At 63.1% G+C, this 14,126-nt stretch overlaps 2 protein-coding genes across 3 annotated transcripts; one reads left to right on the plus strand and one right to left on the minus strand.

The window, feature by feature from the left end:
- The first annotated feature begins 517 nt into the window (after nucleotides 1-517).
- Nucleotides 518-7,831, plus strand: DVL2 (dishevelled segment polarity protein 2). 2 transcript variants are annotated; one of them, XM_028125006.2, is made up of 15 exons: nucleotides 518-806; nucleotides 2,969-3,038; nucleotides 3,319-3,464; nucleotides 3,585-3,694; nucleotides 3,811-3,946; nucleotides 4,059-4,149; nucleotides 4,294-4,363; nucleotides 4,455-4,594; nucleotides 4,671-4,747; nucleotides 5,312-5,379; nucleotides 5,543-5,671; nucleotides 5,783-5,914; nucleotides 6,053-6,232; nucleotides 6,542-6,757; nucleotides 6,881-7,831. In XM_028125006.2, the coding sequence occupies exons 1-15, from the start codon at nucleotides 613-615 to the stop codon at nucleotides 7,324-7,326; spliced, it is 2,205 nt and encodes a 734-aa protein (XP_027980807.1). In that variant the 5' UTR covers nucleotides 518-612; the 3' UTR covers nucleotides 7,327-7,831. The 2 variants fall into 2 exon arrangements, with proteins under 2 accessions (XP_027980807.1, XP_027980808.1); XM_028125007.2 differs by having other exon boundaries at nucleotides 3,585-3,682.
- On the minus strand, nucleotides 7,767-13,428 carry ACADVL (acyl-CoA dehydrogenase very long chain). Its single transcript, XM_028125009.2, has 20 exons — nucleotides 13,115-13,428; nucleotides 12,953-13,028; nucleotides 12,610-12,675; nucleotides 12,449-12,521; nucleotides 12,292-12,356; nucleotides 12,046-12,180; nucleotides 11,447-11,591; nucleotides 11,057-11,186; nucleotides 10,829-10,954; nucleotides 10,260-10,458; nucleotides 9,978-10,082; nucleotides 9,458-9,544; nucleotides 9,311-9,373; nucleotides 9,110-9,211; nucleotides 8,942-9,039; nucleotides 8,752-8,824; nucleotides 8,582-8,654; nucleotides 8,410-8,482; nucleotides 8,230-8,305; nucleotides 7,767-8,155 (listed from the first exon to the last, which is right to left on the minus strand). The coding sequence occupies exons 1-20, from the start codon at nucleotides 13,174-13,176 to the stop codon at nucleotides 8,015-8,017; spliced, it is 1,968 nt and encodes a 655-aa protein (XP_027980810.1). The 5' UTR covers nucleotides 13,177-13,428; the 3' UTR covers nucleotides 7,767-8,014.
- Nucleotides 13,429-14,126: the final 698 nt, after the last annotated feature.

The raw sequence follows: 14,126 nt of genomic DNA on the forward strand, positions 1-14,126 counted from the left end.
CGGCCCAGGACCCCCACCGCCCCCAGCCTGTACCCCAACACGCACGCTCCAGGGGGATCAGCGTTGCTTCGAGCCCCCCGCCTGGGTGGAGCAGAGCGGGGTGGGAGCCGGCGGCCAGCCTCGTAGAGCCGGGGCCAGCTCCGCCGGGGTACTCGGAGGACGCGGGTGGGGACATACTTGGGGGCGGGGCCGTTGAGGGTTGGGAGACCGTTGCTGAAAGCAACGGTCACGTGGCAGGGGCGCGGGGAGGAGCCACGGGAGTCACGTGACCGCGGGGAATCACGTGACAGGGCGGGCCGTCTCGGGCCACGTGACATGAGGAGAGGTGGGCGGGGTGCTGAAGGGCGCCCGCGACGTCGGCGGCGGTGGCGCGCGGCGGCGGCGGCGGCGGCGGCAGGGTCCGCGGCATCGGGTCGAGCTCCACGGTCCGCCCCCCCCCGCTCCGTGGGCCGCCACCCCGCTGACCCCCCCACCCCCTCCTCCTCTGCAACTCTCCTGCGCCGGCCGGTCCTGTCCGCGCTCGCGCGGCGGGGTGCGGGTGTGCGCAGGCGCGGCGGGGGCGCTTCGCCCCGTTGGGTGGGCGGCAGAGCCCGGGAGCGCGCGGGCGAGACCATGGCGGGCAGCGGCGCGGGGGGCGGCGGTGTTGGGGAGACCAAGGTGATATACCACCTGGATGAAGAAGAGACTCCCTACCTGGTGAAGATCCCCGTTCCCGCCGAGCGCATCACCCTCGGCGATTTCAAGAGCGTCCTGCAGCGGCCCGCGGGCGCTAAGTACTTTTTCAAGTCTATGGATCAGGATTTCGGGTGAGCGCGAGGCCTAGGTTGGAACCGATGGTGGCCGTGCTGGGATGGATTGGGCACTGTGGAGGGGCACAGGTCTGCCCTGGGCCATGCTGGGGTTTTCGGGGCTCTAGTGCGGCCGACCATTATGCTGGCGTTAGATTGGGTATCCCAGGACGGGCAAGGTTATGCTTGGACAGATTGAGGCGCACGGAGCTGTAGGACGACGCGCCGGGCTGTGCTAAACCAGATTAGGGAAGATTAGGCTATACTGGAATAGAGGGGGGCGCACTGGTTGATTTGGGGATATTCTGGGTGGTCTGGTGCATTCGGAGCAGCCCTGTAGCACACGGGCTCTGAGGGGTGTTGTGGAATCGCCTGGTGTAGATTGAACTGTGTCGGGGTACCTTGAGATATTCTGGACTATACTACAGGAGGTGGGATTGTGTGGGGACATTCCGGTCCCTCCGAACGCAGAGAGTGGTGTATTGGGATGTTCTAGGCTGCCTTGGAGTAGATTGGGCTATCCTGGAAAAACTTCGGTGGTTCTGGTCTCTATTGGGTTGGATTGGTTGGTCTTAGTTTCTGTCGGGGCCTACTTTTTATGCAGACACTGTAGAGGGCAGATCTGGCTTTTGGGGGTTATGCCAGTGCAGACAGCCGTATTGGGATAACGTCTATGTTGGTACAGACATCTGCGTGATGGGACGTTCTAGGCTGTTGCTAGAACATATTGGTCTATTCTGGAGTAATTTGGGTCGCTCTGGGCTAGACTAGAACTTTGAATAATAAATGTCTTCTTAGTTTTTGAGCCTGAGCTCTCTAGGTAGCCAGCCTCAGCCCTTGAAGGCAGGCTGGATTAGACTGGGACAGTCCGGGGTCTGGGATAGTGGAATGGACTGGCCTCTACTGAGAAAGACCGTTGGACGTTGGGAACGTGGGACTGTCTTGGGAGTTACCTGGGAGTTAGAGCAAGGTTTTTCTGTTTGTTAGGCGCATAATCCACAAAATGGACATAACTTGCAGGGAAAGCTTAGCATAGAGTAAGCGACACGTGGTAATTTTTTGGTGAGTTGTGATTGTGACTAGTATTGAGTCTGACCGGTCTGTAAATGAGATCACACAGAATAATTTTCCAGGTTAGGCCACGCTGAAGCTGGGTTACTGTAGCAAAGAATGCTGTGTTACACTGAGACAGAGTGGTGGTCGTGATTGGGCTGCATCGCCCCGTTGATAACAAACGGGATTAAGTTTTCATGTATTTAGGTTCCTAGAACCGTATTAGGCTAAAGGGTTAATCAGACAGGCTGTCCTAATTTGGAGGTGAGGATGTGTGTGTATGAGAGAGAGAGTCTGTTCAGGGTAGAGAGTCTCATAGTTTATATGTTTATTCAACAGATACCTGTTCATGCTTATTACGCATCAGGTTCCTTGCTGTGTGACCAGGATACAGCGTTGAACAGAATAGGCATCCATGATTTCTCGTGGTGGTTGAGAAGAAGGGGCAAGTCCCGTCCATCCCAAGGAACCCGTGGGAGAGATGACCCCAAGGCTGGGCTGCTTAGTGTAGAGTTCCGTGCCAGATGAGCCACAGGGGAATGGGAAACTGGGCTTCACCTCTCCTTGGGAGTGCTCAGGCTCGTGAGCAAGTGCCATTCTTTGGTCTTGGTCTAATGGGTGTTTTTACGTGGGGAAAGGTGGCACATTTGGATAGCTCTCTGGGAGTGAGATAGAGAAAAGTAAGGAAAGCATGAGACTACAGACTCTGGACCAAAGGCTTTGGGGACTGGGGACGGCATGTGAGGAGTAGGGTGGAGGTTGGGGGAGGTGCCAGCAGAGCTCCTAAGGTTAGACAGACATTTGGGGCAGCAGGGGTCACCAGAGGGGATGGGATGGCCTTTGAGATGGGAGTGAGAGATTTGGGTTAGACCCACGGAAATCTTTGGAGCAGTGTCAAAACCTGAGGATGACTTGGGGGGAGGAGGAGGAGGAAGGAAAGGGGGTGAATTTGGAAACCCCTAGGTGTGAGAGCCAAGAAGCATTTCAGCGTCAGGGACGAGGACTTGGTCAAAGTGCGGGAAAGTCAACGTCCTTGACCTGGACGAAGATCGGGAGAAGCCTTGAATGGGGGTGCATGTGGGGGGCGCTAGGCCATTCTCACTGGCCTGCGTGCCGTCCCTCGGCAGGGTGGTGAAGGAGGAGATTTCAGATGACAACGCCCGCCTGCCCTGCTTCAACGGAAGGGTGGTGTCCTGGGTGAGTGCTCCCGTCCCTCCTGCATCCGCCAGACTCCTCTGAGCCTCGGCCTGCCCCCTGCCCGGGAGCTGGAGGCCCTGGCTCCTTGCTGCCTCGCCTGCTTGGAGAGCCAGCTGGAGCTGTTCAGCCTTCTGGAGCCTCTATTGCTTGCTCCTGCTTTTCCGGTGCTTTCCGCCGGCCGTGTGCTCGCTCAGACCCTGTCTTCTCCCCGAGTCCCTTACTCCCACCTCAGATGCCTCCCTTCCTGGTTGAGCCGGGTTTTGTCATTGCATCTTTCCAGCTAGTGTCATCAGATAACCCCCAACCCGAGATGGCTCCCCCAGCCCACGAGCCTCGGACCGAACTGGCGCCACCCCCCCCACCGTTACCCCCGTTGCCCCCAGAGAGGACCAGCGGCATTGGGGACTCTAGGCCTCCGTCCTTCCAGTGAGTCTTTGGGATTCTTGAGTCCAGGGGAGGGAGGTGAGGAGGGGACTCAAGCCCCCTGGGGGGGGGCAGTTGAGGACTTGAAGCCCTTGTCCCCCTGACACGTCTCTGCCCACCCAGCCCTAATGTGTCCAGCAGCCGGGAAAACCTGGAGCCTGAGACTGAGACAGAGTCGGTCGTGTCAGTGCGGCGGGAACGGCCTCGCAGGAGAGACAGCAGTGAGCATGGCGGTGAGGGGGGCAGGACCCCGAGGGTGCGCCGGGAGCTGGGGAGGGCTCGGTCCGAGGCGCGATGATGGGAAGCAGCCAGAGGAGGCCTGGTTCCTGAGGTTCCTGTTCGCACGCAGCGGGGGGCCACAGGCCCAGTGGCCCCTCGAGGCTGGAGCGCCACCTGGCTGGGTATGAGAGCTCCTCAACCCTCATGACCAGCGAGCTGGAGAGCACCAGCCTGGGGGACTCAGACGAGGACGACACCATGAGCAGGTACGGCCCCCGCCCCTTCCCTTCCCGCCCGCGGGCCGTGCCTCCCATCTCTGCCGGCCGCCCCCCCCAAACCTCGTCTGCCTGTGAGCTCCCCTTCCCGACCTCCCGACAGGTTCAGCAGCTCCACGGAGCAGAGCAGTGCCTCCCGCCTCCTCAAGCGCCACCGGCGGCGGAGGAAACAGCGGCCGCCGCGCCTGGAGAGGGTGAGGGGCTTGTCGCGGGACAGCTGGACCTTGGAGAAGCTGGGGGCCCTGGCTTAGGGGGCCCGGGGGCACAGGAAGTGAGACTCTGGGGCTCGGCCCTGGGTCGTCAGAGGCAGCCCAGCTCCTACCCCATGTCCCCCACAGGCCTCGTCCTTCAGCAGCGTCACCGACTCCACCATGTCTCTCAACATCATCACCGTCACGCTGAACATGGGTACGAGGGGGCGCGGGGCCAGGCCCCGGGGGGGGGGGGGGGAGTCGCGCGCCGGTCGGACTTCCCCTCGTCATGTGCGCGCCCTCTGCAGAGAAGTACAACTTTTTGGGCATCTCCATCGTGGGCCAGAGCAACGAGCGTGGCGATGGCGGCATCTACATCGGCTCCATCATGAAGGGGGGCGCCGTGGCGGCCGACGGGCGCATCGAGCCGGGCGACATGCTGCTGCAGGTGGGCTACGCCGGGGCCACGGGCGGCGGGGTGTGCGCCCCGGCGGCCGCCTCTGACCCGCCGGCCCGGCTTCCAGGTGAACGACATGAACTTTGAGAACATGAGCAACGACGACGCGGTGCGGGTGCTGCGGGACATCGTGCACAAGCCGGGGTGAGCTGGCGGCCCCCGTCCTCCTGCCTGCTCTCCCGGCCCCAGCTGCGCGGGTAGCAGGGGCATGACGTCACGCGGGTCCGGGGAGCATGCGGGGCACAGCCGCGGAACGTGACGCATCCCCATGGGGCGAGGGGAGTGCCCGCGAGACCCCCACCTGGATGCCTCCGAAGTCCCCCCCCCCCCCGCCCTCTCTGGAGGGGACTGCCGTCCTGCCCTCGCGCCTCAGCTCTGCGTGTGCTCTGCGCGGTCTTACCCCCGGGTGCGGCGTGCATGCGCGTGTCCGTCCCCGTGCCCATCCTCGAACGGCGTGGCTGAGCGTCCCTGTTCCCGGACCGGCCCCGGAGGGACCCTGACCGTGTGTTCCCTCGCACCTGTCCGCGCCGGTTCTAGAGTTATCGGTGTCACCGGGTCCCCTGTGCCGGCGCCTCCCCACCTCAGCCCTGCAGCCCAGCCCCGTCTGTGGTCTCTGCTCTGTCCCGTTCCTCTGCCCTCCCCCCTGCCCAGGCCTCGCCCCGCCCCCCCCGCACCACCCCTGTGTGACTGCTTCTCCCCTCCCCACAGCCCCATCGTGCTGACGGTGGCCAAGTGCTGGGATCCCTCTCCCCAGGCCTATTTCACTCTTCCTCGAAGTGAGTGCCGCGGGGTCAGGAGCCGGGGGAGCCGGGGGAGCCGGGGTTGGGCCTCCCGGTGGCAGGAAGGGCTGGTGGAGGAGGGTCAGGGCAGAGGTGGGATGGGGGTCTGAGTCAGGGAGCGGCGGGGAAATGATCATCGCAGGGGCCTTTCCTGTCGCAGACGAGCCCATCCAGCCCATTGACCCTGCTGCCTGGGTGTCCCACTCCGCTGCGCTGACCGGCACCTTCCCGGCCTATCCCGGCTCCTCGTCCATGAGCACCATGACGTCGGGGTCCTCTCTGCCTGAGGGTGAGCCCCCAGCCCACCTTACCGGCCCCTCCCTGGAAGGCCTCTCGCCGGTGCTGTGCCCGCTGCTGCTTGGCAGTGGGCCCTACCTCGGACCCGTTTCTTCTCGGACAGGCTGTGAAGGCCGGGGTCTTTCCATCCACACGGACATGGCATCTGTGACCAAGGCCATGGCAGCTCCAGAGTCTGGGCTGGAAGTTCGGGACCGCATGTGGCTCAAGATCACCATCCCTAATGCCTTTCTGGGTATGGCTGGGTCTTGGACGGGTGGTATGGGAAGGAGGGGAGGGGCGGGAGGAGGCCCCAGCCGGGAATGGCCTAGGCAGGGGTGAGGCAGGAGTCCGGGAGGAGAACTGAGCACTTCTCTGCTCTGGGCGCTCCCAGGCTCGGACGTGGTTGACTGGCTCTACCATCACGTGGAAGGCTTTCCCGAGCGGCGGGAGGCCCGCAAGTACGCGAGCGGGCTGCTCAAGGCGGGCCTCATCCGGCACACCGTGAACAAGATCACCTTCTCCGAGCAGTGCTACTACGTCTTCGGGGATCTCAGTGGCGGCTGCGAGAGCTGTGAGTCTCTCTGTCCCTGCCGCCTCATCCTGCCCCTGCAGCCGCACCCCTAGCCAGGAAGCCAGCCAGGGCTGCCGTGGACGGTGGCGCAGCGTGTCCTGCGTTAGGCCCTGCCCTGGCTGTCGACCCCCAGCCGTGTTCCGCGGCCGAGCGTGTGGGACTCGTGGCCCCGGGTGAGCTGTGCCCTGGCGGTGGGGGCCCACGGGGAGTTTCCTGTCGGAGACCCTCGTCTTCGCTGCCCTCAGGGATGGTTCTGGGGAAACGGCACCTCTGAAGCAGTGACTCTCGCTCTCCTCTTCTGCTTTCCAGACCTCGTCAGCCTGTCTCTGAATGACGACGGCTCCAGTGGGGCATCGGACCAGGACACCTTGGCTCCTCTGCCCGGGGCCACACCCTGGCCCCTGCTGCCCGCCTTCTCGTACCAGTACCCGGCCCCACACCCGTACAGCCCCCAGCCGCCGCCCTACCACGAGCTCTCGTCCTACACCTACGGAGGTGGCAGTGCCAGCAGCCAGCACAGCGAGGGTAAGTCACTGTCCCTCCACGCCAGTACGCGCCGGGCCTGGGGACGGCCCATGGGGGGCCCCGGGAGGCCAAGGGATGCTGGGTCAGGGCTCAGGTGGCTGCACCCCTCACCCGCCCCCACAGGGAGCCGGAGCAGTGGGTCGACGCGAAGCGATGGGGGGGCAGGGCGCCCAGGGAGGCCTGACGAGCGGGCCCCCGAGTCCAAGTCCGGCAGCGGCAGTGAGTCCGAGCCCTCCAGCCGGGGGGGCAGCCTCCGGCGGGGCGGGGATCCCGGCGGGGCTGACGGGGGCCCTCCCCCTTCCAGAGGCTCGGCAGGCGGTGCTCCCAACCTCCGAGCCCATCCTGGGCTCCATCCCTACGGACCGCCCCCGGGGATGGCTCTCCCCTACAATCCCATGATGGTGGTCATGATGCCCCCACCTCCACCCCCCGTCCCTCCAGCCGTGCAGCCCCCGGGGGCCCCTCCGGTCAGAGACCTGGGTTCTGTGCCCCCGGAGCTGACAGCAAGCCGCCAAAGTTTCCACATGGCCATGGGCAACCCCAGTGAGTTCTTTGTGGATGTTATGTAGAGCGTACAGGATCTCCTCTCTCGGTCTGTCCTGTCTGGCCCATGCTGGCCGAGGGACCCCTGCTGGCCGAGGGGCTTGCCACTGTGACTCACCGGCAGTGCCTGGTCCCTCCCCTGCCCTCGGGGGTTTATAAGGGACCTTTGGTTATTTTTAGCTTTACTGTTTTTATAAGCTTTTGGGGGGGGGTTGAAATAGATTTTCGTACGTTTTTAGAACCATTTTTTCAGTAGACACTTCCCTTTTTACATGAAGAATCCCTGTCTCCCGGGCCCCTTCTTCTAACCCCAAAATGTGACCTCCTGCTGTGCCGCCCCGGGCATCAGCTGTGTCCTGTGCAGGGCGGGGGGCGGGCTGCGGTACGCTGGGAGGAGGAAGGGGGTGGGCACCCTAGCCAGCAGTCAGAGGAAGCTGGGGTGTTCGGTGTTGGGGGCCCACGTAGCTGCTTTTGTTACTCTATTTATTTAGTCTCTTGTATAAAACCAAATAAAGCAATAGGGGCAAACTCCCCACGCCTCTGGCTCCTTTCTTTGGGAGGGAGGCAGGCAGCGAGGCCAAGAGGAGACCTGGCAGAGTGAGGCTGAGAGCAGTGGGGCACTGGGCCAGGCCCTTTAAGGCAGAACCAGGACCGGTGGGGGGCGCTGGGCTCAAGAAGGCACGTGCCAGGCCAGGCCCTGGCGGCGGGGAGCGGTCAGAAGCCCAGGGGGTTGCTGGTGACCATGCCACCTCGCTCCACCAAGGCCTTGGAGATGCTCTTGAAGTTACGGAACAGCTCCTGTTGCTGTGGGTCAGACTGCAGAGCGGCCGTGTTCTCCCGGACCCGGGCTGCCGCCTGGGGACACAGGACGAGGGGTTCAGGCCCACGCCTCGCGCCCCCTGCCTGCCCTGGGTAACGCCGAATCTCACCTCGATACACCAGCTGTCACAGAGCATCTTCTCGTGCTGGGCTGTAGGGTGGCCCTCGCTTAGGGATCTTGAGGCCCTGGCGCCAAGCAGAAAGAGAACACAAACCTGGGCCATGAGCCTGGCCCAGGACTCCCCCCCCCCCCCCCGCCGCCCCTCCCCCTGCCCTGGCCGCCGCCTCACCTGGACAGAACTACCACCATGGCATAGAGGTCAATGGCACTGTCTGCCAGGCGCTGCAGCACGAACTGTTCATCTGTCAGGTAGATGGGGCGGGGTCAGCGGGTGAAAGCTGGGGGTTGGGGGGGGGGAGGGAGGGAGAGGAGAGAAAAGGGTCGGGGCAGGGCTCACTCACTGACGATCCCCTTCTTGTGCTTTATTAGCTTGGCCTCCACCACGGCGGCAAACTGCTCCAGAGCCTTCACTGTCTATTTGGATACAGAGGAAAGGCACCAGCGCTCAGAGGCCCCAGCCGCACCTGCCCCCCGACACAGACTGCTGTCCCCCCTCACCCCAACTGCTTACCAGCTCTCCGCTCCGATTCAGCTCCTGGTGGATGACAGCACTGAGACTCAGGCCACTGCCCAGCCCTGCCCGCCTTCGAGGAAGCGGGAGAGTGACCGGTTAGTCACCACCACCTCCACCCCGGCCCGTCCTGGCTCACCCTGGCTCGCCCTGGCCCGGCCTGGCCCAACCCAGCTCGGCTCAGGCTTACCTCCTCAGCTGTTTGCCTGCCTCTCCTAGCAGGAGGCCGGCATTCCCAAAGGGATTCTTTAGAGCATTGCCAATTCCAGAAAGTTCCTTGCCTTTGTCCTGCGTGGGAAAAGAGCCTAACAGTGAGGACGTGCTCTTCTCCCTAATTCCTCCCCCGAGTTCTTCTTACCATACAGCCCTGCAGAGCCACAAACAGCCGGAGAATGTCATTGGTCCCCTCGAAGATCCGGAAAATGCGAAGGTCTCGGAGAACGCGCTCTACCCCAGGCTCCTGCCACAGGGGAAGCCAGAACACACGGCCTTGCTGAGCGGCGCCCGCCCCCCATCCTGTTTCCGCGGTGGCCACCCCAGGCAGAGCGCCATCCCGTACCTTCATGAAGCCCATGCCGCCCATGATCTGGATGCACTCATCGGTCACCTTCCAGGCCGCCTCCTGGGGACCGAGAACCACGTAAGATTGGTCTTGGAGCCAAACTCCCACCCTGGGCTCTCCCGCCCTGTAGGCTGGGGACCTCACCGAGCCAAAGATTTTACTGATGGCGGCCTCGATCTGGAAGTCCGTGGCTCCCTGGTCCATGTTGGCACTCACCATGTAAGCCATGGACTGAGATGGCACGGTTGAGACGTAGGAAGAAAAGGAGAGTATCAGACTCACCCCGATTGCCCAAAGCTCCCAAGACCAGGTCTGCTCTACTTCTCAAGGCCCTTGCCTTCACCACCTAGCTCCACCTGTCAGGCACAGGGAAGTACTTGGTCCCCTGAGCCAGCTCTTGGGGGCTTCTAGGTATTGGACTTCTTCGGAAGGGGTGAAAGGATGAGGTGTGGGTGCAGGTGGGATCAGCCTCAGGGACCTCTGGAAGAACGGCACGGCTCTCCCCCTTCGGCAGCGGCTGAGCTGACTGCGCCTCCCCGCATCCCCTAGGGCATTGGTGTAAAGCTGGAGACCCACTGCCCCAGGTGCTGCTGGGGGTTGTAGTCTGACCGACTAGGAGGAGGGCCACGGGGCTCTGGGGAGAGGGGTGTGGGTGGACCCTCACCTCAGTTACGTACTGCAGCATAGCCATCCGGGCCAGCTTCTCCTGGATCAGCCCAAAGTTGTGAATTTTCTCCCCAAACTGGGTACGATTAGCAGCATGGTCCACCTGGAAGAGGGCCCGCGTGTCGCAGTGTGGTTCTGCGGTTCCTCCCCGCCGGGAGCGGGCCAGGCTACGCAGAGACCCGAGCCCGCCGGGAGGGGAAGGCCTACGACAGGCGCCCCCGGGGAAGGGGGACAGGGCGACTTCGCTTCCGGCTAGCTGGAGCTCAAGCAGGGCACTCACCGCCTTAGCAATGATGCCCCTCATGGTGCCCGCAAGGGCCGCGGCCATGCCGAACCTTCCGTTGTTGAGGATGTGCATGGCGACCTTGAAGCCGCCCCCCACCTCGCCCAGCACGTTCTCTGACGGCACCCGTACTCCGTCAAAGTACACCTCTGCCGTGTTCGAGGCCTTGATGCCCATCTTCTTCTCGGGGGGCCCACTGTGACGGGGCAGGGTAGAGAAGCAGAGGTGTGCTTAGCAAGCTGCCGTGGGGTGGGGCGGGGGTCATTTTGTGGGAGCCGGGGAGGTACTGCAGCTGCCGGCACGGGAGGAGGTGGGGGCAGCAGGGCCGGGCACGCTTGGGGAATAAGGACACCTGGTTCTCTAGCCTGCCAGACGCTCGGCTCACTGGGTGCAGGAGCTGAAGCTTTGTATTAGTTCCGTGCAGCTTAATCCCGAAGAGAACATGCCATTCGGCTGCTCTGGGTTTTGGGCACACCCCCAGGGTGACCTGTGACACCACCTGCCCTGGACTGCCGTGCTGTGCCCCAGCCTGGCTCCGCTTCCGTCTTCTCCCCAAACCCACTCACTGGGTGACACCTCCAAAGCTCCGCTCCACCACGAAAGCTGTGATCTTCTCCTTCACGGCCCCCGTGGCTGCGTCTGTGACTGGTGTCTTGGCAAAGACCGTGAATACATCTGCCAGGCCCCCGTTACTATGGAAAAATGAGGGGCAGTCAGGGTGCGGGGGACAGAGCAGTGGGGCCTGAAACTGGGAGGAGGTGGAGAAGAGACAAAGACGGGCAGGGAAGGATTGCCTGATCCAAATCTTGCTTCCATTGAGGGTATAATATTTCCCACAGGGGCTGGGCACGGCTGAAGTTCGGATGGAGGCTGCGTCGGACCCACTGGAGGGCTCGGTTAGACAGAAAGCAGCTATGGTTTCCCCTGTTTGGGGAGAGAGCGCCTTTAAACTGGGTCCCAGTGGGCATCAGAGGCCCCTCGCTGTCCCCACCCTGCCCACAGGCAGCCCTCAACGCTTCTGGCCACAGTCAGGTTCACGTTTCCCGACCAGCACGCTGATGCCTTCCCAGAATCTCCCCCACCTGACACGCCCCAGCTAAGCGATGACCTCCATACCACCAGCCTCATTTGTACCAAGCCCAGGACACCCCCAGTCCCCCCTGGGTCTCCTGGGGCTGCCTCACCAGATGCCAGTTTGGGGAGGTATTTTTCTTTCTGGGCCTTGGTGCCAAAGAGGAGGATGCCTTTGAAGCCGATGCTCTGATGGGCCCCCAGGGTGATGCCCACGCCAAGGTCATGTGTGCCAACGATCTCCACCAAACGGGCGTACTGCGGGAGGAAAGCAGGCCTCTGGGGCTGTTACTGGCTGCCCCGTGGGGGCCTTAGCAGGAAAGTGCGGGCAACAGGGCAGGGCATTCCCACCCGGTGACTGGAGAGAGAAGATGTCCCCATGGTAGAGAGGGACCCTGGTAGGGACTTTCCTACCCTATTTGTCAGTCCCTCCCACTGGGACTTGTGAACCTAGGTGAGGTCCATGGCCGTAAGGGACGCATGTAGTTCAGTGTCTGGAAAAGTGTACGTCTGGAAACCTAGTTTGTTGTTTTGTTGGAACAATGCGTGTGGACTGGTACAGTCACCATCCGAGAGGCCACAAGGGCAGTTACTTCACAAACCTGAATCCTGGGTCAGGTAAGAAAGGAGCTTAATCCACAAAGCTGCAGTAGACTGGGATCCTGGCGGGGGCAACGGGGCGGGGCGGGGGGGGGGTGACGACCTCCCTCACCTGCGTGTTGCAGAGGCCCACACCACCCAGTTCGCTGGGCACTTGCAGACCAAAGGCCCCCAGCTCCTTGAGGCCCTGCATGGTGGTCTCCTCCACCTTCTCCATCATGTCATTCTTGGCAGGATCGTTCACCTCCTGGAGGAAGGACAGGATGCTGCATCCAGGCTCCTTTTAATCTGTTCAACACCGCTCCCCACCCCATCGGGGACCAAAGCCCTGTATTCCCCCACCCCAGTCATTCCTCACCTCAAAGAAACGGGACACCGGCCCCACCAGCTCTTTGAGAAACTGTGTCTGCTCCTCGTTGAGCACTGTGTGGGGGAGGGCGTGCAACAGGCTGGTCAGGTCGCCCGGGCCGTCGAAGGACGCTGCCCTGCCCCACCCGGCTCTGACTACCCCTTACCGGACGGGTAAGGAAACACCTGGTCGGTGGTGAGCTGGCCCTTGAACATGCCCACAGCAAAGGACTTCGATTCCTGCACAGGGAGAAGGGGGTTTCAGGGAGCTGTCTGCTGGGGAGGGTGAACCCCTGGTCTAGCTCCTCCCGGCCTGGAGGCCACATACCGCCTTGGCCTGTTTCTCCCTGGTCGAAGCCTCGGGGGAGAAGGAATCGGACTTCTCCACAACGGCCTGGGGAAAGGGATAGTTAGTGAGGCCGGGGAAGGGGCTTCCGAAAAGCCAAGGAGAGCCCGGCGGAAGAGCTGGGTGCCGGCGGAGGACAGCTGCGGCGACCTTTCCCCTAGTTCCATCATCGGCACCCTGACCTTTCCCCTACTTTCGGCGTCAGGCCCGGAGGCAGGTGCCCGGGACGGAGAGGGAGACCCCTGCCGGCGGCGGGGAAGGGGAAGCCGAGGCGGACCCCCCCCCCCAACTCCCACACCTAGCGCCCCAGGCCGCCGTCGCTCACCTGAGCGGCCCCGCTGGCATAGGGTTGGCGGGCCGGGCCGGGCGGGGGCTGCCACAGGAGCGCACGGGGCCGCGATCTGGGGGGAGAGGGGGCTCAGTCCTGGTCCGGTGCCCAGAACCGCGGCCATCCGCCCACGCCCCATCCTTCCGGTCCCGCACGCACCTTCCGAGCCCCAGCCTCCGCAGCTGCCGCCCCACGCTCGGGGCCATCCGGGCCGCCTGCATCTCCGAACCGCTCCGGCCGCCGCTGACCCGAGTGCGGACCTACCGCGGTCGGGCGGTCTGTTAAAGTCTGGCTGCCCCCGTCCTGTCTTGACTCATCGTCCACAATGCACCGAGAGGCGGGTGGGCGGGGCTTCCGGTCTCCCGGGCATGCTGGGAGATGTAGTTCCGGAGCGCCCCCTCGCCCCTGCATTCTGGTTGACCTAGGGCGATCTCCAAACGTCCCCGTCTCCCCCAAACGCCTTCATCGCGCGCGTCCGAACTAGAGTGTAGCCCTCGGAAGGGGTGATGGAATAGGCTGGGGCGGAAGAGGGAGGAGCTTAGGCGACTGCAGCCAGAGGGATGGAGGGTAGACCGAAGGGAGGACTTCCCCGGTGGAGTTGAAAGGGCTAGGTGGGAAGAAAGGAAGGTAAATGCCAGAGGCAGGAGGAGAGAAAGACAACCCTTCGGGGTCCCCTGTGAAACACGTCTCCATCAACACGCAGAGGAGGGGCATGGCGGGGGGGGGGACCCAAGCGTATTCTTCTGAGACCTAGGAGGTGTCACTAACTTTGGAAACACCTGGATTTTCCCAGGAGAACCCTCCTCCCCTCCTCAAATTCACTGCCTCCCCTTTAGGGCCTCTGAGATCTTCCTGTACGTCTCTCTCTGCCCTTGCTCCTTCCTGAGACTCTGTGCTCAGGCTAGATCGCTGACATAGCGGGTCCTTCCCAGCCCGAGAGGAGCTGCAGGAACTCTCATCCCCCTCCCCGCCCCGCCCCCCCACCGCTCACACACACACCTACTTCTCTCGCCCTAGGTCAAGGAATCCCTGGTACTTTATCCCTCTGCCCTGCCATCCTCACTGGGGACACACCAGGAGGAGAGATCTGGGCTCACCTGCCTTTCCTTCGGGGCTGCAGGGGCCTCCTTGGGGGTGGCCCCCGTCCCCAGTTCCTCTGGGAAGTGTGGCA

Source organism: Eumetopias jubatus, unplaced genomic scaffold, assembly GCF_037043125.1.
Source record: "Eumetopias jubatus isolate StellerSeaLion01/CBP00866 unplaced genomic scaffold, mEumJub1_p1.0 scaffold_10, whole genome shotgun sequence".
Taxonomy (NCBI): Eukaryota; Metazoa; Chordata; class Mammalia; order Carnivora; family Otariidae; genus Eumetopias; species Eumetopias jubatus.